Below are 26,931 nucleotides of genomic sequence, written 5' to 3'. Positions count from 1 at the left end.
AACAGGGGCACACACACATTTCAGTGAGTTTCTGCTGCCACTTGCTGTTGAAGGTGCAAATTACAGTTTTTGCAGCATATATAGTAGCTACGACCACCAACAGGTATCACAGTCATCAAGGACATTTCCATATTATATGCAAATTTTTATTGTTAAAACATCCATAACAATAATAATCCAAAGGGTTAATGAATTATTGTTTTTTTTTGAGACTGACAATAGTGCACAGTTGCGGATGATTATCAACAAACAAAAGATTCCTAAGAAACTATAAGTTCACACAAAAAACATTATTACGTTTAAGACAGGGGGTTATGGTAATTAGCGGTGTTGGTAGTTTTTAAATTGAGTGTTCAAATAGTCAAAACAAGGATAAGAAAAAGCTTCATATGTCTTGTTTTTGTTTTGCTTTGTTCATTGAGTTGTGTAGCAAGACTGGCCCAGTGTTGGCGTTTTAACATTCTAACATTTTTTCATGTGATTTTTTTTTATTTATATTTTATAAAAAATGTGCAATAGTTTGTCTTTGTTTTATGCTCTATTTAGTCAGTGACGCTGAAACTGCATCTTGTTCTGCACTGAGCTTTGAGGTCAGAGATTTGCAAAGTAGACCCGTGCAAACGATGAGGAGATGCACATTTACATGGACACATGCAAATAAATGCTTAAAAAAATAACATTCAGTGCTTTCATATGAGGAATGATTCATTGTCCTTTGAAAATATATATGTTATATTCCATAAGATAACGGATACAGTCCACAAAGTTATTATATAAAATGTATAATAATGTTAAACTGTTTCTTGACTCTATACCCTAGCAACACACTCAAACACACAAAAAATGTATTTGTCCTGAACGGCTTATATCTCCATGACGTCACACGACTCGGGGAACAACATTAAGTTACCCAAAGTATAAATACATCCGGCCACTAAACCTAAAAAAATAAAGTACACATTCGCCAATAATTGTTAAGGAGTTAATGTTTGATAGATGCCATTTATACCAGCATGTTTAACATGACAGGCAAGAAAAGACAGAAGGAGGGATTTATTAATCTGGTAGGAACCAATATGAGAATCCAGGCTGCGCAGGACAGATCAACTTCTAAATGAAAAACTGACCTTACCTTCTGTGATGGCGCGTAACGGAAACAGCTTCAGTTTTATTCTGAAAACCAGAAGTGCCATTTGGTTTTTTATTTCCGCTCACTTAACGGCGACTGGATTTTTTTCTACTGAAGTGCTGCTGTGCAACATCTGAGGCAATACCCAAGAACGACATTATTTAACTAAAACATCGGGTTTGGCCTTCGCATCGTCTGATAGGATGGCAGAGTTAAGGAAGCGCGCAGCCAGAGACACCGACCCGACGTTACAACAGCAGCCGTCAGAGGACAAGGTAACGCTCGCTAGCCTGCTAGCTAGTCCGCTAGCTACCGCTCGTGATGACGGCTCGTGTAACGTCTGCTAAAGAATAACGGTATGCGATAATAACCGTACACACATCACGCTTTAACAAGTGTTTCTTTGGACGCAGTGTCTCATTTGAGAGTGTCACCCCCATAACTTAGGGTGTGTTTCGAGGCACTAATACGAGCTGCACGATCATCCGCCAAACTACTCACATTTTAGACTTGATTGGCTCGCGGTGCTCGCTGTCTTCCTGGGAGTAACAGGCGACGCAAACGCCAGTTAACGTCTTGAATAAAGTAGCAGTGCTGTCATAATATGACACATGCCGACAAATAGCATAATTCACCTTGCGCACTAGGTAACCTTAAGCAATGTTAATATGTGCTTTTGGTTTGAAACAACGTTTAATTCTGAAATATTTGACTGATTCCAGTCACAGACACACTTCTTGTCAACCCAGCATTTAGACCGTGAGCGAATTGTGTATTTTAACGGGAGGTTTATTTCAGTGTACGAATGTCCGGATCTACAGACATGATCCTTGTCTGCGTAACAGTGTGTGATTCGCCGTCTTGCCTTATGTTATCATCTATTTTGGGTTGTTTTCAGACTTGGTGCGAATGAAGTGGTGTCAACATGGGTGACAAACTTGCTTTCCAGTGAATAGTCAGAGCCAGTAAAGGGGCGTGGTGGTGTGACGATTGTGAGGATCTTTCCAGTAGGAAACGATCCGATTCCTGACGATTGAAAGAGGCAAAAAGGAGATGGGGAGGAAGTTGAGGCTTTACAATTTGGATAACACACGTGCTTCGATTCAATGTGCAGTTTTTTATTTCATTCTTCTGCCTCACAAAAGCATTGGATAGTGTTTTAAATTTGTTGCTTGTTGTCCTTTTGCAGAAATACGCGGGTTTAACACAATTCAAAACAGTTGCACACTTTGTCAGATCAACAAAGTTTGAATGTATAACTTATTTGTGGAACACTTCATGTCTTCTAAAAGCTCAAACGATGTGTTGTTTCACAGCCTGATTTTGCTTTTTCTAATATTTGGAAAATAAATAAAACACAAGTACTTATTCTTACTACTTTTCACCCAGAGAGCACGGCAGAGGAGGTGTGCTTTGTGTGTGTGAGTGAAACAGGCACCTATTTTTAACTCTAACATCCTGAATGACGGATATTGTCGCCATAGTAACCGGTGGAGAATGGGTCTTGCTATTGCGTGTTCTTGTGGATGCTGTTTCATGTGGTGTTGATACTGTTAGCATGCTAGCTTGTAAGAGTTTTTGTGTGATTGTAATAACATTTCATGAAATTCTCCCAATTTTTGAAAATGTACTGTTGGTTACTAACTAGTTGTTGACCTGGTTCAGAGAGGTAGATGGTTAGATGGTAATAGGGGTGAAATTGAATTTGATGAATGATGATATGATGTTGTGCTTTCCAGATTATGTAGGTTAAACAATTTAACTGTGACGCTGCCTCATCAGTGTTATTTTGAACCTGAGCTTGAAAAGTAAATTTCTATTGTAAGTAGACAAAACTTGCAGCTGCAGTAATTTACTGTGGTAGTGCAATAGTTGCTGTAGCCTAGTGTGAGAATGGGCATGTGTCTGAAAACAGCAAGACAACCATCTGCTGTGTAAATGGGAGCTGAGAGCTGCCAGCCTAATTTGATCACCAGCAGAGCAGAGGTCAGTGAGTGGTGAAGAGCAAAAGGACAAACTGACCAGAAAAAACATTTCTGTTTTCACCAGAGAAGCATCCACTCTTGTGTGATTGCTGTCTGCTTCTCCATGGTGACAGTGTGTTTTAAAAGGCCTCAGTTCCTGAACAGATGCTTTTGAGAAATCAACAATATGAACGGAGATTATTTGGAGCAGCATTTAGCCGCCCACACACAAGCCTGATCTGGCAGTCGTGCTGTTGACTGCCTAACACAGTATACAGTTTTCTCAAACACTGAGGCTGTTTGTTTAATATTTGGTTGAATACACATCAGTTAAGAAGACAAGAGTTACTGTATCTGTGTGTGTTTAGAACTGGCACACACAGTGTTTATCAAAGGTGTTCTTTCCATTTATTTTTCCACACGTTTTAGCTCAAGGATGAAGTTGACTGTCATATGTCTCCTTTTGTTTATCAGGGATCAGACAGTGAGCTGAAGGTGGAAAAAGATGGCTTGTCAGACAGTGAGTCCAAAGCGGATTCTGGAGTCCCAGATGTGCCAGTTCCTCCTGATGACACCCCTGAGGTTCTAAACAAAGCCCTTTCAGGACTCTCCTCAAGGTTTGATTACTGCTAAAGTGACGGTTTTAGTGCAGGGTTGTGTGTCCAGTGTTGTAAACTGTCTGTTTACACTATGATATAATCTCCCTGATTAAAGCATAGCCAGCATAAAACAGAAAAACAATGGTGGTAAATGACAAAGGTGACAAGGTGAGACACTGCAAGTTCTCTACGGAGTTACAAACCCAAATGAGTAGCCTGTGTGTGTGTCTGTGTGTGTCTGTGTGTGTGTCTGTGTGTGTGTTTTTTTTTTTAATTCCCTGTTACACTAGCACAACTTAATACAATAAGTAGATTATTGATTGAACAGAAACATGTGTTATCTTCAGATGGAAGAACTGGTGGGTCCGAGGCATCCTCACACTAGCCATGATCTCCTTCTTTTTCTTCATTATCTACCTGGGTCCCATGGTGCTTATGATGATTGTGAGTATAAACAACACATTAAAGATTTTGTCCAGATGAGAGTTTGTAAAACTATATTGATTTGTTCTGTACCTTCAGTAACAGTAAAGTGACTAAGCGGAGATTTGTGCAGTGCATTGATATTTTATAGTTATTTTGGTGCATGCTCTACAGCTTAAGTTTGGTTCTGTATAATTAGGACCCAGGCTCTCTAATAATATGCACAGTTACTGGTTTCATCATGTGGGAGTTCCCTTTAAATAGGCCTGTCATCCATTTTGTGTCAGTAGGACAGCAGGCAGCAGCGCATACTTACACACTGTCCTCATTTTGCAGTACTTTAATCCCTGGTGATGCGGTGTTTCTCTGTACAGGTCCTCTGTGTTCAGATCAAATGCTTCCAGGAAATCATCACAATTGGCTACAGCGTGTACCACTCATACCACCTGCCCTGGTTCAGGACATTGAGCTGGTGAGGATCTACCCATAAAGCACACAGATGCACATTTTAGAGAGTTTTAAAGATAAAGATAAAGACAAGGGCAGCATCTGCAATTCTTTCTTATTCTATTGTCTCCTGTTTTATCTCCTGTTTTATTTTGTTGCAGGTTTCTCAAGGTTTGTGTTCTTATCCGTTATAATCTGGAGTACATGATAGTTTAAGCTAATTAGAAAAAATGACTGATCTTAGCAATGCATCTTGTAGTGCAGGGCTTTTCAGATTGTGACACTAGGGGCAACTCTACAGACAAATTGCCTTATTGCCCCCCTTGTCTCCTGAGTTACCCTTACAGTGCCGGTACCTCTTTTAAGCCATGTCACAGTCTAACAACAGGTTTACACTTTACACTTTTATGGGCTAGAAGATTGACCTTGGAGACATGTGATTACATTAGCATGTATATATCTACATCTGTACTTCCTTTCTGCGCTTGTATGAATAAAAGAAGCTCCAGCTGGGGACCATGTTTGTAAACTGGGCTTAGATTGGGCCTACCCCTAACTCAATATCTACGTTCACATTTCCACATCCATCTCAGAATTTTTGGAGAGTGTGCAGCGAGTGTCGCAGTCTGAAAACTTCACACATATTGTGGTAGAATGTGATGAAGCAGTACCCTAATTTCCCGTGTCATTATCCTGATCTATTAGAGCACTACAGTATGTGCTGTTTGATGATAAGTAAGTATTTAGGGAACATGTAGTCTGTGAGCAGCACTTTAGGGTGATTTTAAAAAAAATGTTTTTCCCCAATCTTTTCCCTGAGAAGGAAAATACTATGTTCTGCATCTTTACCTCACATGCAGCTGCAGTGGTAATGAATTCAACATGTGATTAGCCGCTGTCATTAATGCTGTGATGTGTATGTTTACTCCTGTTCTTTATCCTTTAACAGGTACTTCCTGTTGTGTGTGAACTACTTCTTTTATGGTGAAACTGTGACAGATTACTTCTTCACACTAGTGCAAAGGGAGGAACCGCTGCGTATTCTCAGCAAATACCATCGCTTTATTTCTTTTGCACTCTACCTCACAGGTATAAACACTGACACTCATCCAAAGCCATCTTAATTATTTAGTATGTATATATACAGTATTCCACAGACACCTGGTTTGATTAAATGCAAACTGTAGAGCCGATGGCATGTGACTGTAAAACATGTGGAAATATAATATTTTAACACAATGGGACTAACAAAATTTGTACTGTGACATATGCAAATGAGTCATTACCCTCATGGTTTGTTGTTGTGAGATGCTCAGTAATTTTAGCTGTCTTCTAACAAGAGGACTCCCACTTCCTGTACAGCAGGTTTTCTCTCAGTACTTCAGCGAGACCAAACAGGATGTGTTGACGTAGGAGGCACTGTGTCTGCCTTTTGCCTGCTAGTGTTAGGATTAGCCCAATGGCCTGGCCTTCTTCACTCACATCTGCAGTTGGATGGTCTGCATACTGTATCGAGTATAACTTAAAAGGGAAATGGCCACCTTTTTTATGTGTTTGCTTTAAATTATTACCCCCACGTTTGCTCTTAAAATTCATCTCCCCTTCTATCTTTTGTTAGATATATACAGTATCAATACATCTTGAGCTCCTCTCGGCACATTAATATTGGGGTTTGTCTAAAATAGGTCACTCTAAATTTAGATGGCCTGGATTGTGAGTGAATTCACCCCCTTCTTCTTACCGGTGCTAAACCTCAGATTCTTACCTTATAAGGCATTCCAGACAGCTTTGTCTTGCATTGTCATTGCAGGTTTCTGTATGTTTGTGCTGAGTTTGGTGAAGAAACACTACCGTCTTCAGTTCTACATGGTAAGAAGAAGCCTGCCTCCTCCAGTCATTAGCCTGAAAGCTACTGAGCCATTAATGATCCACTTACATCATTAAAGGCACAGCATTTAAATTTCATAAAATGTATTTAAATAATAATTTGACACATACCTGTCATGCAGTCGCTGTATATTGTCCACTTGTATCAACTTTACTTTAATTTCTTTCCCCACTGTGAAAAGATGTTGTTTAAAGTTGTCACTGACCAGACCCGTTTTAGGTATTCTAGCATTATCATATTTCGTTTTTTGAGTTGAATGTATCTGTATTAATATCATTTTATTGTTTGTACAGTTTGGCTGGACCCATGTGACTCTACTCATTGTCGTGACTCAGTCCCACCTTATTATCCACAACCTGTTTGAGGGGATGATTTGGTAAGTAAATGCCTTTATCCTGTTCATCTACTCACCTGAACTCGAGGAGCCTCTTTTCTTAAGGATGTAAGATTCAGAACACTTATAGGACCAGGTACACACCTATCATGTAAACTATATTTCTTCTGGTTCTGTCTATTAGGACATCAGACATTTGAAATTGGTCTCCTATTACTCTGATGTAGTTGTTTGTCTTAATAGGTTTATTGTGCCAATTTCATGTGTGATCTGTAATGACATCATGGCCTACATGTTTGGATTCTTCTTTGGTCGGACCCCTCTCATCAAGGTTAGTTGCTCAAACAGACACTGGTAGTATTGTTTGATCATTTTTTTTAAATGAATTACTTAAATACATCTTTAATTTGTTCTTTACAGCTGTCCCCTAAAAAGACATGGGAGGGATTCATTGGTGGATTATTTGCCACTATTGTGTTTGGCATCATGGTATACTATATCGTTTTAAATGTTCTACTTTGCCTTTGCTCCTGTACACATTCCATAAAGATGAAAACAGTTCTTTAGTATATAGACACTGAAATTGTTATTATGTCTTATATTGTGAAAATCTGAATGAATAGACAACTTATTAACAATCTTCATTGATTTTACTCAAATTACCAGCTCTTAAAGAACCATTTTAGGACAATATACAATAAAATTAAACCATGAAAAGACTTTGATGACTGCTCTTGGCTCTTCCTGTAGCTCTCCTATGTGATGGCTGGCTATCGTTATTTTGTGTGTCCGGTGGAGTTCAACAACGACTCCAACAGTTTCCAGGTGGACTGTGAGCCATCTGACCTTTTCCAGCTGCAGGAGTACTCCCTGCCCTCCATCCTGGAGTCTGTCACTGGATGGGTATGATTTGCTTAAGCCTCTTTCACACATGCACTCCCTACTATGTCAGATTGTATCCAGATGTAACACCAAGCTGTAAAGCCACACAAGCAGGGCTCAAATGACCATTATTCTTTTGACAGCATCCTAAGCTAATCAATTTGATTAAATTAACAATATGCATGCTGTGTCTCCCTGTCTTGCAATTATATAATATAATAAACATCATCAACACACCCACACACTGGTAAATGCTCTGAAGAAATCTCCACACATCACACAGACTGAGGACTAGGGAGCTCTGTGTAGGAGGTGTTCACGTGCGTGTGTGTGTGGTAGCTGGTATTATATGGGCATTGTAAAACTACTACAGCATCTACAAATATGCATAACCCGAAATAATAATAATAATAATTGATTATGTAGAAAAAAATAATGATAATTTAACCTTTAAAATTATGTGTATACATAATAAACCGTTGTATCTCTAAAAAATAAGAGACCTTACTTTTGGAAGTGTGTGCATGTGTATTTATTTCTTTTTTAAGAAGTAAGATGTGACCTTTAAAGCTCTCCTGCTGATCACACGTCTTTTCCTGTCTACACAGACCACCGTGCGTCTCTATCCATTCCAGATCCACAGCATAGCTCTGTCCTCATTCGCCTCAATTGTGGGACCCTTCGGTGGTTTCTTTGCCAGTGGCTTCAAAAGAGCCTTCAAGATCAAGGTGGGAGCTAAAGACAATAATCTCCCTCAGTTACTTGCTTGTGCACATCAGAGTGATCCAGCTGTCAGTCTGCTGCCGCTGCCTGTCTCAATCGTTTCCTGTTTAAATTTGCATAGTCTGTTTGCAAGGTGACAATAATAGTGTAATTTTCTTGTATTTTACGTGTATTATAATGTGTATTATAATGTGTTTTCACATACACATCTGTCTTTATGTATTTCTTATATATATATCTCATTGTGTGTTTTTTATCCAGGATTTTGCCAACACTATTCCAGGCCATGGTGGCATCATGGACAGATTCGACTGCCAGTACCTCATGGCCACATTTGTTAATGTATACATTGCCAGCTTCATAAGGTAAACACACAAAAATTACCTATAGAAACAATTTATTGCTTTTGACCTTTTGTTTATTATGAGAAATTGAAATCAGTTATTTATAGGACTAGCTACAAAGGTGACTGAAACATTGGAGCTAATACGTGACCCTTTTAAATGTCACTCTTAGGGGCCCCAACCCCAGCAAAGTGATCCAGCAGCTCCTGGCCCTCCGTGCCGATCAGCAGCTCCACATCTTCAACTCCCTCAAGGCTCACCTGACGGAGAAAGGCCTGCTGCCAGCGCTGGAGGAGGCCGCGGCCTAGAGCCACCCGCACCGAAACCTCACCCCGAGGGGGAGACCAGAGAGGAGGGCGGCACCAGGGTGTGGCTCTGCGCAGGCCCTGGAGCCCCAGGAGACCCCGCAGTGCTTAGTGTGAGCGAGAACACATCAGAGAAAAACAACAACAAAAAAAAGAAAACCACAAAAACTACAGCCTTGGGTCATTCCATTTCATTTGGATTTGAGAGTTGTGCATGTTGTGTTCATACAGTCTGTGACACCAGTGTTTACAGGTTGCGTTAGTGAATTACTGTACTGTACACATTTCCATTATAGCCACATTGTACCTATTCACACTGTTGAACAAAATATTATTCAGCTGTACACAGGATTTCCTCTATATATCTATTAATGCGTGTTAATATTTTATTGTTTTTTTAATGCACTGCTCCACTCTGTTACTCACTGAATTGTTACTTCAGCTACACCCTTCCCAGATTTAAGTTTTAATTTTCAAAACTGTGATTGTTTCTATTTATACATCAATGGTTTTATATTTGATAGGTTCTATCATATGTTAATGTTGTGTCCGTATCCGTGTCATTCAGAGTCACCTGCCACATGTGTTTGTTTGTGTGTCTTATTCATGTTCCCTGTTGTTTATCATTTCAGACCCTCCAATGCTTGGCCAAATCACACCATATTGTCTGTTTATCCTGCAGACATTTAAGGTGGATATAAGATTAAACTCTATCTGTTAGATGGTCTTTTGTGGTGTTCTGCATTGTACCTGGTTGATATTTCATGGCAGGAGGAGAAATGTTGTATCACAGTTAAACTTTAGTTTTTATTTTGTTGTGTTCTATATGTTATATACATTCTATATGTAGTGTTACTAATTGGGGGCTGTTGAGGTGTTAAGATTGGTTCATCATGGCTTAGGTAGTAGTAGATAGTGTAGTATCTCCTTGAATGTTCAGTTTCAAAGCAGAATATGTCACATACCAATGATGTGACTAACACTGTCTTAACTGAAATGCTTGCTATAATTTGGCAATTTATCTAATATTCAAGATGGACTTTTCCGGGACAGTCAGCTACTGCACTGACACCAGTGATCTTACTGTACAATAAGTGTTTGAGGGTTTGTTTTTATGCTGAGATATAAAAGCTGAAGCTTCTTTACCGCTGGGTTAATTTTTTTTCTCCTACTGTATGTAGGTGAATTCCATCAATAGACTAAATTAACAATGGTGAGAGCTGGTGAAGGGGAATTAGTCTGATCTTTCACTTAGTCTGTTAGATTGTTTTACAGGTATTACTCAACCTGTGAAAATACTTGCACACTGCATTTTGTAGCTATTTGAAGTTTTCTCATTTCTGATGATGTCACAGTGATGGTCTAAGAGTTAGATCCAGGAACATTTCAGTCAGATGAAAGGTGCAGTGAATTATGGGACATGCAGTATCTACTACAACATGATACATTGGATCCCACTGCATTAATGTTTATCTGTGTCTTCTAGGTTTTTCCCCATTTATCAAGGTTCACAGTCCTAGATTGAGTTGAATTTGTGTTTTACTGAAAATGTCTTGGATTCAAATTGAGATATCACATTAGCAGTTAGAAGTAGCAAACGTGGATTTAGTTTGGAATAAAATGGTATGTTCTGAAATGGCCAAATTATTAACACTGGTTCTTAGCCCTGATAAATGATGGGGTTAATGACAGACATAGGTATTGACCAAACATGTAATCTCTGTACGTGAGACCAACTCATTCTTTAGGTTTAGTTCGATATGAAGGATTTGACGCTAATCATTCTGTCACACTCAAAAATGAACCAAACTCCTCATCATGTCTCGGCACATTGCTCCCTTTGCACCCCTCTGTCCATTCAGGACTGATTGTCTCTGTGAAGCCAAATGAGCTGATGTGATGTGCAGGCGATAACGTTAGCCAGGTAGAACTGTCTCTGTATTAGGAGGACAAAGCAATATAAACACACACTCAGTCATCAGTGTAGCAGGGACGTGTGAAGGTCGGTCTCTACGTGTTTATGTCTGGTGGTGGTAGAAAACAGGCTGTTAGTTCTTCATCTTCACTTATTCAGGATCAGAGATGTTTATCAACGTTTATGGACTCAGTTTATGTAACACAGTAATTAGCTTTTGCTTCATTTCATATTTTCCCATGTGAAAACCAAGCGCGGCTATAGTTTCTTTCTGTTGCATTTGAATGTTACTCAGTTCACATCGTGTCATATCCAAGCTGTCTTAACTTAATCTTTCCTAAAGTATTTATTTTATTTACTGTAAGCAAATGACTATATTGTACATTTAAGATGTTTAGACACATGTCAGGTGTTTAGTATTTTTGTTAGATGAATATTTAAAAGTATTATTGCCATATGGGAAAGCCTATTGTGGTATGGTAGGAGAGGAGTATTTTCTCTTTCTGTTCTTGCTGTGACTTCAGTGCCGTCGTGTGTTTTCGGAGCTTTTTTCCCCTGCTAGTCGTCGTGTGGCAGAGCGAGTTGAGGCAACACGCTGTGTTGTCTAGCAGACAGGAAGTTTCCAGAAAGTACCGCAATGAATAACGTCTGAGCCGCCGCGCGTTCGCCAGCCCGTGGTGGGTTGATGCTTGAGGTCGTAGCCCTGCAGCTGTGCACTGCCATCTTTTTCCTGACTAGTGTTACAGACGGCCGCTAGAGAGAGCTGCAGCTCCTGTGGTTGATTCTGCATCCAAGGCAGAAGGGCTTGAGCCTTTGTTACTGCTGTCTGATACATTCCACTGAACCTGAAGTTACCACTTGCTTAAAGAGTTAGTTAAGAGTAGTTAAGTTCTCTGTTTGATGACACACTTTGTGTCATTTTTAGAGAGAGAGTGACACTTTACTGCCCCTCTGAAAGGAATGTATGGGAGCTGTGACTGTGCCACAGTGTGTAGACTCCCCTTTGATTTTGTTTTTCTGGATTCTCTCATTTAAAAAAAAAAAGATTTCTTTATATTCTTCTTAAGCTGTGCAATGGTTTGTGCTGAATCTGTTAAGCAACAAGTTGTGTTCCTTGATGCTATGACGTGCTTCAAATTAAAGATGGAAATATCATGTGGTTTTGAGTGCGACTGGTTTCTTCCTTCTTGTTTTGTCTTCCCCATTTTGATGTAGATTAAAGATGGGTTCGGAACAAGTGATGAAGAGAAGCGGCTGCAGTGTTTTACGATTAGCGGAACATACATTTCACCAGGCTGTGACTGTCTGTAGCCTCCTGTCATGTGAAGCAACGTCGTTACGCAAGGAGGCAAACTAAAGAGGTTAAGACCATTTCCTTTAAGACACCCCCAGCCTTTTTTTTTTTGCATGACACTAGTGAGCATTAGTCATTTGAAAACTCCCCGCTGCACTGAGGATCTGGAGACATTGCAGTGAATCAGGGCAGGAGACTCTCTCACAGAACTCTATCAGAACAAGTACGAGCATGGAAGCAAACGCAACATGAGGCAACGTGTTTGTAAGGGCTGAAAACCAAAAAAAGAAGAAGAAACATTAACACACAGGAAGTAGGAAGTGTGATCTGCGATATCTCCAATGTGCATGCGTGTTTGTATGAGTGCGTGCGTGTGCGTGTGTGTGCGTCTGCGTGTGTACGTGTGAGATGAACCGCTGACCCGTGCTGCGAGCCAAGGACAATGTCTCTGAAGCTGCCTCGCAACTGGGACTTCAGCACCTTCAAGGCTGAGACATCTCGCATAGGTAAGCCGGCGGCCAGCCCGCATCTCGCTACAGCCTGGATGTTCAGCACGCGTTGTCATTCGGAGCACTTCCTCACATGCTGCCTCTGTATCCACCTTTTAAACATACATATACATTCGCATACAATACTGAGGAGAGTCATTCAGCTGCACCGTGTGTTCTGTTTCTGCTCAGACCGGTGGTTGTTTGCTGCGTGGTTAAACCAGACGTTTCTACAGCAAATCACGGTCCCCTTGTTTAGAACAGTGCATCTCACAGTGACCTAGTTTGTACTGGTCTCAATGCACAAATAACTACCGTAGCTGTGGTATAACGCTGTCGTAAATATCCAGACGCACCGGGCAAACAGGTCTCGAGGAGTCTACATGCGGTGTACTAATGCTGCTCCCTGTGAACCTGCACAGGGTCAAATCAGATCAATAGGACGTGGAGCTTCCTCTCAGTGCTGTGGAGCTGCAGCATCCCTGACATCGTGCGCCGTGTCGGGTCCAGCTCTAATCATTGCTGGAATCAGTGGTGCAGGTTGATGAGCACTGTGGAAGGAAGTGGAGGTCTGCAGTGTCGACTGTCTGCTGCACATTGTGTGTCCTTGCTTCAGTGAGACACTACGAGTTCCTGAAAAATGCCCCCCCCCCCATTATTCTTTTGCCTTTAGATGTGATGTGGACAATGACAGGTGACACATTTCGTACCCCGGAACTGCTATGAAGCAGCTTTTTAACAGGAAACGGATGCGAGAGCTCAGCTTCTGCAGCTCAGTGCAGGTTCCAGTCTGTGGAGGTGTGTTTGACGTGTTTGACATGTAATGGCCATGTTTCCTCTGCTAATGACTTGACAGGACATCCACCAGTGTTTACATACACTTGTACTGACCATCGCTGTGATGTGTTCATTAGCAAGTATATGAGGTGTCATATTTGTCAGATCAGTATGAAGCTTTAAACCTCCCAAATATAACTGTATGTTGGCTGGTTATTATCCAGTTAAATGCTTTTAAAGGGTAATAACCATCATACAGTAGGTTATACATATACAACCTATTGTGTATTTTGCCAATTTTCTCATCCCAGTCTCTGCAAAAAAGTAAAAAAGTGGACATTTGTTTATTTTGTTTTAGTATTGTATATAATTAGCTATTTTGTTTTCTTTGCTGCTCATCACACGATCGTGATTTTTTTTTGTGTAGATACAACAGTCAAAGCTCGTTAATTCCTGAGCTCATTACTGAGGAGCTGTTGGGCTGAAGCTGGTCCTGTTTGAGTCCAGTTTAAAGGCGTTGGTCAGCTGAGGGTGTGGTGTGACATCAGCCTGTGTGTGTGTGGGCCTGGGGTTCCTCAAAAGCACTTTAACTTCCCACTGATCAGAGGAGGGTGACGCTATTAAAATCAGACCAAAGGGCTGAAGGTGGAGACCTTCAAAGTGTCCCCGTGGCAATTATGGAGCAGCTTCCTGTTTACCCCAGTGCGGCCCTTCTTCTTCTTCTCTCCTCTTCTGTCATCTTCCTTAAAAGAAACAGTGAATTTAGGAACAACAAAGCCAAAGGGCTCAATCTCAGCCCGACTATCTCTGAACCGACACCACCCTGCGTTTTACTGCTGCCAGCGCCATCTCTGCACCACGTACACCTCTGCCTCCGTTCTTTCATCACAACATCTCTACCTCTCAACCTCTCCCAGCGACCCCGCAAAACTGGGGAGGGCGGTGATGAGTCTCAATCAGGGGAGACAGTTGTATGAAGATTTATTTGCGCTACTTTCATTTTAACTTACAACCACACACGACTTCATCTCCGAGCCCATTCTGTTACTTACGAACGGTAATCACAGCTGCTTTCATGCACCTTCCACAGGAAGCCGGTCAGCCCAGACCAGAAGTTTCCTTTTGGCCTAGATGTGCATAGGTGGGGAGCAGAAATAGGTTGAACGGGTCTCTGAGCCTCGATAGGTTGATGCACATCCATATCAAAAAGAGGAAGTGCTCTGCTGCAGTTGAGCAGCGCCGATGTTTTGGTCGCGTCTCGCAGCTCCGGCTGTGACACGGCGCGCTGGCGGCTGGTGTTCTCTAAGGTTCCACTCACCCGCCTTGTGTTGGGCAGCGCGATCCAGAAGTGTGGTGCCAGGAGAACGAGGCCCCGGCCAGGGCTCGCCGCACTCCACCAGGTCCATGGAGCGGCCACTGAAGGCCGGCTGGCTCAAGAAGCAACAGAGGTCCCTAGTGAAGAACTGGCAGCAACGTTACTTTGTGCTGAGAGGCAGCACACTGACCTACCACAAGGATGACAAGGAGACCACCGTCCAGGTGAGACCCCGGGGCCTGATTCCTTCTGTTATACCATGTCTGGCTTTCACTGGTGCAGACTGATTACTGACCAACTCATTTAATGGTCAAGCCATTCATCGTCATTATTAGAATAACCTTCATTTCATTCTGATGCTCATTATTCCTGGCACAGTTGTAGCGTTTAGTAATGAACACCAACTGCAATGTAACCACAACATTAAGCGATGTCACATCGTGCTGCATTCATGTCATCATAAGTTATTAAGCAATGTATTATTTCATATTTCACTTCATTCTGTCGGCAGTTCAGCCCAGCACACTTCCTGTATGCAAATCAAACTTCTGCAGCCTGCTCTAATGCACTTTGCTTACACTGACAGCTAATCAGTCAGTCAAGATCGTACCATGGTATCACGCTGATGTGGGATAAACCCATAATAACCATCTCCTCATGTGCAGGTGGTAACTTCAATAAGGGACAGAAAAGTGAGGTTTGGTGTAACTAATATGCGCATGTTGTCGCTCTTAAGAAATTATCTCATAGTGAAACAGGAAAATAGAATGCGAATGTGGTTTTAGTAATAAAGCCAATTCCTGACCTGACCACCAACACCTAAAAAAAGCAGTAGACGCAGTGTATGGAGAGCGACAGTCAGAAGATGTGGGCTGCACATACTGCACAGTGAACTGGGAAGTAAACTGGAAGCACTGGAGCACAGGCACTGGACCAGCAGCACTCTCTGCTTCTTCAGTTGGTTGTACATCTGTGAAACCACAAGAAAAGAAACACCGTCAGTCAAAATAAAGACATCGGGCGGTGCCATTTCAACGAACGTCTGATTCCTAACTCGTGTTTGTTCTTTGTGTGTCCGCGTTTCTCTTGACGCCAGGGGGTCATCCAGCTGCGATTCAGCAAAGTTAACGAACTCCCTCTGTCTTCAGATGACCCTGGGAAATACCTGTTTGAGATCATACCACGTAAGCGCAAATCTGACTTTATGCAAACATATTTTAGCATGTTCTCATACTTAATACATAATAAAAGCAGAGACTAAGGTCTGTTGCCAGCCTGTATGTTGCTTTCTGGCATTTCAACACCACATTATGTTTGATTATGTAGCCCTTTTTCAATAACCCTCACAAACTCGCAGGTTCAACTGGCGACAGAGAACGATATCCGTACGTGTTCATGGCCAACTCCCAGAGTGACATGGAGGAGTGGGTCCGCACTCTGCGCAGAGTCATCGGAGTGCCAGCGAGTGGAGGTTCAGTAAACGCATCAAATGCTCTCAATGTGACTTCTAGCATTTCTCATGTTCTTCCTCTTGTGGCAAACTACATGTTCCTGTGTTTGTTACTGAAACTGAAGTTAGAAACTGTGACTATTATATTTGATATATTTGACGTTATAAGTTCAGTGAATACAAAAGTATTCATACATCAAGCAAAGTTATTAATGGGACTTTGTAACAAAAATCAGATGTGGAAGGTTTGATGCTGCGTCATAAAGGTCAGTGCTCACATTATGTGTGAGCCATGTTGAGTAAGAATGAAAGAATGAACAAGAATGACTTTAGTTTAACATTTTGCAAAGCTCGTCTATCAATTCTCACATTGCTCTTTTAGATATGATGCTATAGCAATGAAACGTCTAGCTTAGTATAGCCCAATTAGCCAGCCTGTGTGTTGGTAGAGAAACGTACCAACCAGCGTCTGTGAGGCTCATGAATGTGTTCAGAGCAGTGGTGCAGTGACTCTGCACCTGGTGGCAGGACTGAGAAGCAGCTGGACTCCAGCTGAACTCCACCAACCGGATACTGCCTCAGATTCACCGTCCAGTAAAGTCCTGCAACAAAGCAAAAGGACATGTTTTCTAAACTGACCCTCTGTGTTTCTTCAGTGTTTGGGAAGAGTCTCATTGACACAATAACGTACGAGCAACGTTTCGGGCCTCACATGGTGCCGATCCTGGTGCAGAAGTGCGTGGAGTTCATTAAAGAGCACGGGCTGGACGAGGAGGGCATCTTCCGCCTGCCCGGACAGGACAATGCCGTCAAACAGTTCAGAGATGCCTTCGACGCAGGAGAAAGACCCTCCTTCCCCAGGTGACGCTCTGATAGTGCTTTATACTGTTAATGGTGGTGACTTGATTGCTATATAAGGAAAGAATGCCCTCGCCATTAATCACCAGCATCAGCTGCTTTCTGAGAAGGAAAGGAGAGATGAGCGATTTCTGTCTGCTCAGAGCTGAAGGCGACACCACATCCTGTTCTGTCAGCCTCTGCTACTCAACATGTGACAGAGCACGCTTCATTTAAACGTCTATTCAACAGAACATGTTCATATGGGATTTGATGCGAACCTCAACCCGCCCAGAGACTTTTTGTGTCGTATTTCAGTCTATAAATGAAAAAACAATATTTGTAGAAGCGGTGGAACGCTTCGGTAGATGTTGAGTCACGACGTCTGAGCTTCTGCCTTCTCGACCCTGACATACAGATGTCATGACTCACCGTGGCGAGGCCTATTTTGGTATATTTATGTATCATGTCAATAATAACAACTTAATGTGCCTGCAGTGACACCGATGTCCACACTGTGGCGTCGCTGCTCAAGCTCTACCTGCGAGAACTGCCGGAGCCCGTGGTGCCCTGGACCCAGTACCAAGACTTCCTGGACTGCACCACCCTGTTAGACAGCAACAGCTCTGAGGTCAGCGTTCAATGGCCGAAGCATAGGTCTTCATCTGAGAGTACAAGTCGGGCCACATTTTGAGTGCTAGTCCTTTCATATTTCGCTTGTGTTGCTTTAGGGTTGGGGAAAGTTGGAGAAACAAATCGCTCTTCTCCCCAGATTTAACTACAACCTTCTTAGCTACGTCTGCCGGTGAGTCGAAACTAGAATGATTCTGATCCTTATTTACGTGACATTTTCTAGACGAGCGCGTTGAGAGGTCACGGTCCGGTCATGACTGCTTGTCTTTGTGCTGCAGGTTTTTGTTTGAGGTGCAGCAACACTCTAGTGTGAATAAGATGAATGTGGAGAACCTGGCGACAGTGATGGGGATCAACCTGTTCAAACCTCAGATTGAAGATCCCATCACTGTGATGAAAGGTGACAGCACGTTTCTCCCATAATATCCTCAAGCATCAGATTGGTTGATGCAAAAGTATCTGGCTTTTTCAGCTGTGAAAAGTATATTGAACACTGTCTGGAAAACAGCAGAAAAACTAAAATGTGATCAAAAAAAATCTCACTTTAACTCAGTTCAGTGAATTTTTTTACTTAAAAACTTAGATGTGAGATTTGATCTTCTCGCGTTTATCTTTTCTTTGCAGCGACTCCTCAGATCCAGAAGCTGATGACCGTGATGATCAGACAGCACGAGGCTCTGTTCCCTCTCTCCAAAGACGTGCTTCCCTCGCCGCCGCCAAACAAGGCTGAGAGCCAGAAGAACGCTCCCCGGAGCTTCGTGGGCTGGGAGTCCGCAGAGGTGCGAGCAGCGCCGCTCGTGTTCTGACCCGTGTGTTCTGTGTCGTTCATTAAACACTAGAAAGTCAGCAACAGATCAGCACACAGCGCAACTGTAACAGAATAGAAATTTAAGTCAGATCATTTTCTTAGTTATTCCATTATGTTTCAGCTTTAATACTTAGTGGCATTGTTCCTTTATTTCAGATGGCTGATACATCTTTGTCCGAATCTCCAGAAGAAGAAGAAGACATTGACAGTCCAGGTCCACTGAGAGGAAACTGTAGCCCCGCAGTCCTCTCAGAGCCGTTCTCACCCTCCGTCGACGACTGGCTCGAAAGTCCCCGCAAGCGCACGCAGACCCTGCCCACCTTCAACTGCCCCCTCACCGGCATGGCAGCCAAGGCCGACGCCATCAACCGCTGGAGTCGCATCCAGGAGACGGAGGAGAAGAGCGGGACATTGTCCGAGGACATTTTTAGGATCCTGGACCTTCGCACCTCGGGTTCGTTTTCCGGGGGCTCTCACACAAATAAGAAGGAGGGTGAGGATAGGTGCACCGCTCGCCGAGGGAGCGACAACACGGCCGTTTCAGCAGCCGGCAGTGAAAAGCCTGACGGCAGCCCCAGGCCTGCCCTGGTGCTGTCTCCTGCACAGAGCAGACCGGCCCCGACGCCAAGCCCTGCAGCGCAGCAGGTCAACAGCAGGCCCGAACAGAAGACCCAGCAGCTGGACAGGTAAGAGAGAGCCACGCACGGCCACACAGTCTGCTGACTCAGTCTGAACCCGCCCTGTCTGCTCCTTTCAGCCTGCAGCAGGAGAACCAGCAGCTGAAGGCCACTCTGGCAGAGGTCCAGTCTGCTCTGGAGGCAGAGCGCCGCCGTGTGGCCGCTCTGGAGACCTGCCTGAGGAATGCAGAGCGCAGCCGGGACGAGGCTCTGAGACATAACGAGGCGCTGAAAAGAGACGCTCAGCAGTTTCTGGCCCCCGGAGCACAAGCTCCCACTTAACAGGCATCAGACTCACTAGCATGTGGCTGTTATGATCCCACAGGAGATGGTTACGTATGAATGATACTGTACGACCGTCCTCCGGTGAAATCCAACAGGTTTCCGTTCGCGCCCTGTTTAGTCATGAAGATAAATTATTTTTCATTTGTCTCTGGGGAAAGTGTGTTAACCAGAGATGCGAGTAGGCTTTGAACTGAAATTAAAGACTTTTGCAAAAACAACATCATTCCTCACTACTGGAGAAGTGCTGTCACTGGCACGAATGTCGGAAAAGGAAGCTCCACGTTTAGAATAATATTTATGATTCCACATTTGAATGTGATCTCATCCTCAACTCATGAAACAACTAGAGCGCATCGTGTGTGCACAGAACAAAATGCGCTGGGTCCCATCGATTAAAAAGAAAAAATGTCATACGTTACTTCAGAGTCATGTTTTTTATACATATAATTACTGTTACGAGAAGAAGAGTCATTAAAATGACCCACGCAATTACATATTTACACAATTAATATCAAGTATTGTGCTTGATATTAATGTTAACCGGGGGGAACAGTTTATAAATATTCACTGTGAATGCTTTATGAGTGTCAATTTGTATCAATCAAACTTTTTAGGGTCAAATTATGTGCATGTGATACTAATAGAGAACAATTACAGGGACCTTCAGTTCTACACATTAAACACGCATTTGGTAATAACATTTTAAAACGTTGCAGCAAAACACTGCTACTTATGGAGTTGGTTTATTTATTAGCCTCTTTAGTACTTGGACGGAACCGTGACTGATGGACTGTGAAGACTTTTACTGTGCAGATGTATCAGTGTTGTAGCAGTGCAGTCATGTTTTCATGTTTTGAGCCCAGTCATTCAATCCATTTTCCCATGTAGAAAAACCACAACTTTGCAAAGCAGGCGCAGATGAAAACCATAAAATTCAACTATCAGATGTCAACACAAAATATCGCCTCCTGCAAGTTTCAGTCCAAAAATAGCAGGTCTGGTCTGCACCAATCCACATGTGCAACACCCCGAGGCCCCATAATAGAGACCATATGGAGGTGTGTGTGTGTGCGTGCGCACAGGACATCTCCGCTATCAAACCTTCCTGCAGCCACCAGGAAGACGTGACAGTGTGTTGCAAAAGCAGTTGGACAGAGTCACAGATAACAGCACGTCTGTCAAATATCAGCCTGGCAGACGAGTGGCAGGGGCAGGAAAAGGCTCATTCCTTCCCATCTCTGTGACGCACCACAATCAGGAGTGTATCTGCAGGTCACGCAAAGAAGCTCAGGAATGGACAGTTGTGTAGCCGGTCGGCAGCTCAGGTGACGAAGTGGGTGTGCGTCATCCATGTTCTCACCAGGGAGCGGCCCCTCGACCTCCCAGTGCCAGCCCGCTTCACCATGCAGAGAGAACCGCACGCATGAATGGTGGAAGTGTTTCACCGTGAGTCACCCCTTCTGCCATGTAGCCGTCGCTGCAGTTCCTCTCTGTGTGGAGCCCTTTGTACCGGCTCCAATCTTGTAGCTCGGCCCGCTCGCGCATTTTTCTCAGAGCCTCTTGTGTGCAGATAAGCCATTTTGGACACTATCCCGAGAAGAGGAAGTACACACGGAACATTTTGGACAGCTTCATAAAAGGCCGCTTTGTTTAGTGAACATGAGTCACTTTGATTCTATATTCTTGTCCTCGAGAGCTGCTGGAAAAGCTTCTCAGCCTCGCTGTGAGAAAGCGCCTTTCATTCCGCCGCACCGAGGCCTCACACCCCATTGCGTTTCAATTTCATCTGGACGAGCGCAGCCTGCCCCGAACCCTCGGCGTATTTTATCAAAACAGAAATGCTCAATAAAGCCCAGACAGTAGCCCGCAGAACTCCACCATTTACAAAGCAAATAAACAAATGAGGAATATCAACGCTGGAGCATCCACCCAAACAAAATAGCACTTCCACAAGGAAGAGACTGCAGGACAGTGTTTACAAAATCCTCATTAAGGAAGTTGTGAGATAACACACGCTCATGTGCATCACACAAAGTTGAAGGCACGCACGTCCGCACACACACACACACACACACACACACACACACACACACACACACACACACACACACACGCACACACGCACACAGCAAGGAGACCATAAGCACTGAGCAATGCGGAGCCCACCATAGCATAGATAAGGCACAGAGAGAAAGCGCTGGGACGAGGAGAGCAGAGCCCAGAGAGACCAACGGGGGAGAGGACATAACAGAGATGAGTCGGACGGACCAGGACCAGCCTAGGCCGCCCTTTCACCGGAACTGCACCCTTGTCGCAAAGGACATCAAAAGGTGTGCATAGGAATAAATGCTGTGAGACTCTGGAGGAGAGCAGAGGGCGCACACACTCCTGCAGAGAAGCTCCCACCGGTCAGCGCGGGGGTCAGCAGGCAGCCACCACTGACTCCTGCAGGCAGCCGCAACCTTCCAGGGCTGCAGATGAACTCAGCCGACTCTTTTTACTGAGCCTTTGGATGAAGGGCTCTAGAAATCACAATCACTCTGTCTTAGTGTTACATCCGGTTAACTTATAAAAGGTGAGGCATAAAACCAAGCGCTGCAGACTGTTTTTCCCATGGCGAGCATTTGCTGGGAACTGGGAACCATCTGCAGCTCCAAGACTTTGTTCTTGCTCTTTTCCATGCTGCTGCTCCAGGGGCCTCTCTGTGGGGAGAGCAGCCCCATCTCCAATGCTCATCAAAGGCACCGTCCCGACCCAGGGCTAGGAGACGGACTGGGAGGCGTGGTGGATCTGTCGGGGCTGCAGCAGGACAGCAGCGTGGACGTGCAGGTCGCCCTGGAGAGCCTGAAGGCGCAGTTCCTGCAGGCGTTCAACCTGTCCGGCTCAGGTCCTCCGCCCCTGCCCCCGGGAAGCGCCCGAGCGGAGCCGCCCGAGTACATGATGGAGCTCTACAACCGCTTTGCAAACGACCGCACCACCATGCCCAACGCAAACATCATCCGCAGCTTCAAAAATGAAGGTAAAGATCCTCTGGTTTTTTTGATGTGGATGTATTTTCTCTCTTCTATTGGCAGCTATGTTTAACTTGAGGAAAATCGTGTATTTAGATACATTTTGCTCTAGAATGTAATTAGTAACGGTCATATATGTTAAGGTTTTTATTAGAGTAACTTACAAAACACCAGATTGATCCATCATGATTAATAGTTATATTTATAAAAATATGAATATAAAAATATAGGTTAAATATTTAGGAAGTATTGACGTCGTTCTTGTCAGGTTTAGACCATCTTACTTTAAGAAATCTTGCCTGAAGTCAATATTAAAAAGAAAAGACGCTGAACTTTGACCATTTATGCTTCCTGCCCAGATTCATCTCCCAGTGCTGTGGGTGCTGGAGGAGTGAGGCGTCACCCGCTGCTCTTCAACGTGTCAGTCCCTCACCATGAATGCATCACGGCCGCCGAGCTTCGCCTCTACACCCTCGTCCAGACCGACCGCCACCTCTACGCTGGCGTCGACCGCAAGGTCACCGTCTACGAGCTGGCGTCCCAAGACGGCGACAACAACGTGACCGAGGAGGGCGCCGCAAGGGGAGACAGCCTCAGAGACGCGGGCGAGCGGTTGGATCTCATAGCGTTGGCTTCGCGTCAGGTCTACAGCACCGATAACGGGTGGGAGGTCTTTGACATCACCACCGCCGTGCACCGCTGGTCAAAATCCGACCAGGGCACCACGCACCGCTTAGAAGTGCATATCGTCAGCATAGCTAACGAAGACAATGCTCAAGGGACGAAGGAGAACAGCGACGGCAGGAAGGGGCCCGATGGGGACATGGAGATTGACACCAGCCCTGAGGAGAAACACAAACCGCTGCTGATCGTCTACTCAGACGACCAGAGCAGCGACCACCGCGATGACAAGCGCGAGCTGGATGAGATGATCGACCACGAAACCTCCAACATGGTTCTGACGAACACCTTGGGGTGGGGACAGAACGGGCTGTGGGGAGACGGGGACGGGGGGGACGAGGAGGGTGAGCCAGGCGAAGAGGACCTCATGCAAATGCGCACGAACCTGATCTACGACACGGCCTCCCGCATCCGCCGCAACGCCAAAAGCAACCACTGCAAGAAGCAGTCTCTGTACGTGGAGTTCAAGGACATTGGCTGGGACAGCTGGATCCTGGCTCCCACCGGCTACGACGCCTTTGAGTGCACTGGGATTTGCTCCTTCCCACTGACGAAGCACGTCACACCCACCAAGCACGCCATCGTCCAGACGCTGGTCAGCATCAACAGTCCGCAGAAGGCGTCGCGGGCCTGTTGCGTTCCCACCAAGCTGGAGCCCATCTCCCTGCTCTACCTGGACGACACAGGTGTGGTCACCTACAAGTACAAGTTTGAGGGCATGGTGGTGGGCGAGTGCGGCTGCAGATAGCCCGTGCTTTTTCGAGAGCGTACAGCTGGAAATGGAGAACGGACCGAAACAAGTGGACGACTGCTGGAATCCCTGTAAGGGTCAGACTTTTCATGATGTCATCATTTAATGGAGGGACATCGTTTAATGCAGATCTACAGTTAACACAGTTTCCTACAAAACCAAGAAGATACAAGAATTCCCAGAGGACCAAAGCAAACACATCCTACAGTGTGTGCTGCATGGTGGGAACCAGCGGGTCAGTCGTCCCCCCTCCCCGTCCTTCCCCCCTGACATCTGTCTTCCTCTCTGCTTATCTCTGGCCTCCCCGCTCGGTGCAAACACTAATCAGCACTTTATGTGCACAGTGGAATGACCTCCCTGAAGCAACCTGACAAGACATGAACTCTGCAGGCCCACCTCCTGCCTCCCGCGGCCTCCTGATACGTAGGCGCTGCGCAGGGGTTCCAGTGGCAGGGTTATCTCCCCGCAGCCCTGTTCCCCCCACTTCAGATGCCTCTCTCCCACTCCCCCCAAGCTGCAGCGATAAGTAAGGTGTCGGGGGTTGAGAAACATGTACGCCGCCACTGGAGCTCGGCCGCCACTGGAGCTCGGGGACCTTAGGGGCGAATGGATGGGGGAGTGAGACTGGGCAAAGTGTAAGGAGTTCCACGCATTCCTAGGAAAGAAAGAATCCTAACTGTCTCAGCCCGTCGACCTCGGGGTCCCAACAATCTTAAGTTGAGTTGTGTATCACTTTTATGGTTAAAAAAGGCTTTATGGACTGTTCATATTTATAACCTAGTTATTTTCTGTTGTTATCGGCCTTTTGATACCTCTGCTGCTATTTATTGTTTTAATTTATTAATTTCTACAACAGATAGATAAATATATACTGTATGTAAATGTGTAAGATGCTTATTGTTAAGTGCCTAAATAGTGTTTTATAACCATGACAATGCATTTGCAGCACAAAACGAATTTTGTTGGGAAGAATATGTGAATAATTTCTGAAACAATAAAGAATTATTTGACAAAGTCTTTGTTAACTGATCCCTCTAGTTTCTGGTCGTCTCACATAAAAATAAGCATGAAGATGAAATTGTTTTCATAGGACACATGGTCTTTTACGCTTGTCAATCAAAGGCCGGAGCAGAAAACGCTGCTAGAACGGTAGAACGGTGATGTCATGCGTTCCATATTAGTGACGCTCATGCCGTGCAGCGTGACGGTAGCAGCTCCCGGGTCATAGTTCAAACAGGACACACAAACAAGGAACCATGGGACATGTGACCCACGAGCGGACGGAAAAAACCTGCCTGTGGAGAGACAGCGGGAAGAAAAGACACACAAAGGTCTGCAGAGAGGAACCAGCCTCCAGACTCCCTGCAAGAACGACTCGGATCAACCTGAACATCGTTTGTTTTTCCAGATGTGACAGCTGTAGGTTCTCTAACTGGGTAAGTTGCACTGACACTGCAGCACATATATGAAATCACACTAGAATAACACATAATGACAGTCTGTTTGTTGGACATACAAACAGCAGTGAGCTACTGTAAGCCAAATTCAGGCCAGACAAGTACATTCTGGAACCTTCGCTAATTTGCTTTCCTAAGTATCACATGTCAGCACCAGTTATGGAAGTTATCGTCTACGTCAATCTGTTATTTTACTTTGTGTGTGACCTTTCAGGAGCATTCAAATTGACTACAGATGTATTTAGAATGCATAGATGTATTCCTAAATGAAAGAAAAAGAAAAATTTTGGCCACAGCCCACTAATGACGAGTGCAGAGATGTTTTGGGAAACAAACTGACCTTTCATGTACAACAAGAACAGAGTTTCTAAAAATGGCTGCAGAACAGGGGTCAAGAGCCTCGGCCAGTTACTGCAACAGGCAGCCTCTGCTATGTAAAGCTCACTAATTGCATATTTACAGAATAGTGGGAAAGAAATATGAATCTGGCCTTTGTCGCGGGATGGCGAGCGTCCAGGAAAGCTGGTGAAATGGGAAGTATTGAGTAGTGGCTCCAGTGATAACGGCCGCTGCAGCGTGATCTGCGTGTTTTTCCCATTCTTCCCTCTCTTGTTTTGACACGGCTCCGTCTGTCGAAAGCATTTTAATCTCACGGCTGCAGATCGCGGGAGGACTCGGCCTACGTGATTAGCTCGGCAGCACCTCAGCGCGCGCGCGTCAAAGGCCCTGAACGCCTCACTGACACCGTGACGTCAGCGGCGCGACGCGGGCGTGCCTCTCGCTTTGGTGTGCGCCGTCCTCACGTGCGCGGCTGTGACGCGGGGGCCCGTAATAAGGCCTGATTGTTTCCGTTTTTGGGGGGCGCGTATCGCTCCATCGCCTCGCTGCACTCGGCTCGTGCGCTCCTCCTCGAGACGCTTCATTTTCCCAGGAAAACGCAAGCGTTACTGGGCGTGTTCACATGCAGAGGTACAGACAACTGCGCGAGCACCTTGGAACAATTTACGTTGAAGTCGCTTGCGAAATCTTAAAAAAAAAAAATCATTTAGAGAGAGTGATGAGAAGCAGATGTTGAGGCAGAGTAATATTATCATCAGAGCGATTTCTCAGAAAACGAGTCCTGTCTCTTCTAGTCCAGGTCGAAGTGATTAAAACCCAACTTTCATTCTTTATTAGTTTGTGGTGCTTTTAAATCTCTAGAGAACGTGGGAAAACACACTATTTCATAAGCTACTTCCTGTGAACCTCGCTTTCCTCTCGTATTATAAATGCAGTAAAAACATAACATTGATCACGTATGAACTTACTGCCCCTGAACATTTACATGCACATACTATACAGTACATCACTTTTGAGCACAGGAGGGAATCTTTACATCATCATTGCCTTTTTGTAATAGGACCCAAAAGAGCTCAACCCTGAATCCTAAAAATAAATAACCTGAAGGATTACGCATAAAAAAGGCGTGTTTCACTGCAACACGATGACCAAACGATGACAAACCACACATGTGG

General features: G+C 44.4%; 3 protein-coding genes and 1 long non-coding RNA gene across 6 annotated transcripts; 3 read left to right on the top strand and 1 right to left on the bottom strand.

Annotated features, from left to right (window-relative positions):
• The first annotated feature begins 1,118 nt into the window (after positions 1-1,118).
• Positions 1,119-12,112, top strand: cds2 (CDP-diacylglycerol synthase (phosphatidate cytidylyltransferase) 2). Of its 2 annotated transcripts, none has more exons than XM_029164087.3 (13): positions 1,119-1,404; positions 3,568-3,710; positions 4,040-4,136; positions 4,490-4,587; positions 5,512-5,651; positions 6,373-6,431; positions 6,744-6,826; positions 7,028-7,115; positions 7,205-7,273; positions 7,535-7,687; positions 8,275-8,394; positions 8,651-8,754; positions 8,906-12,112. In XM_029164087.3, the coding sequence occupies exons 1-13, from the start codon at positions 1,333-1,335 to the stop codon at positions 9,039-9,041; spliced, it is 1,362 nt and encodes a 453-aa protein (XP_029019920.1). In that variant the 5' UTR covers positions 1,119-1,332; the 3' UTR covers positions 9,042-12,112. The 2 variants fall into 2 exon arrangements, with proteins under 2 accessions (XP_029019920.1, XP_040928471.1); XM_041072537.2 differs by having other exon boundaries at positions 1,362-1,485.
• A 275-nt stretch (positions 12,113-12,387) lies between these two features.
• On the top strand, positions 12,388-19,935 carry arhgap25 (Rho GTPase activating protein 25). Of its 2 annotated transcripts, XM_029164084.3 has the most exons (11): positions 12,388-12,753; positions 14,849-15,051; positions 15,924-16,011; positions 16,185-16,298; positions 16,934-17,138; positions 17,613-17,745; positions 17,846-17,919; positions 18,026-18,147; positions 18,372-18,526; positions 18,712-19,241; positions 19,313-19,935. In XM_029164084.3, the coding sequence occupies exons 1-11, from the start codon at positions 12,690-12,692 to the stop codon at positions 19,512-19,514; spliced, it is 1,890 nt and encodes a 629-aa protein (XP_029019917.1). In that variant the 5' UTR covers positions 12,388-12,689; the 3' UTR covers positions 19,515-19,935. The 2 variants fall into 2 exon arrangements, with proteins under 2 accessions (XP_029019917.1, XP_029019916.1); XM_029164083.3 differs by lacking the exon at positions 12,388-12,753 and having other exon boundaries at positions 12,789-15,051.
• Positions 14,477-16,114, bottom strand: LOC129604544 (uncharacterized). The gene is made up of 2 exons (XR_008695531.1): positions 15,882-16,114; positions 14,477-15,779 (listed from the first exon to the last, which is right to left on the bottom strand). It is a non-coding gene; the product is annotated as an uncharacterized LOC129604544 (long non-coding RNA).
• A 1,484-nt stretch (positions 19,936-21,419) lies between the features above and the next one.
• On the top strand, positions 21,420-25,106 carry bmp10 (bone morphogenetic protein 10). The gene is made up of 2 exons (XM_029164086.3): positions 21,420-22,536; positions 22,888-25,106. Exons 1-2 carry the CDS (start codon positions 22,131-22,133, stop codon positions 23,955-23,957), a joined length of 1,476 nt encoding a protein of 491 aa, XP_029019919.1. The 5' UTR covers positions 21,420-22,130; the 3' UTR covers positions 23,958-25,106.
• Positions 25,107-26,931: the final 1,825 nt, after the last annotated feature.

Source organism: Betta splendens, chromosome 9 (assembly GCF_900634795.4).
Source record: "Betta splendens chromosome 9, fBetSpl5.4, whole genome shotgun sequence".
Classification (NCBI taxonomy): Eukaryota; Metazoa; Chordata; class Actinopteri; order Anabantiformes; family Osphronemidae; genus Betta; species Betta splendens.
The sequence above is the reverse complement of the archived record's forward strand: the minus strand, read 5'-3'. Positions and strand labels throughout refer to the sequence as shown.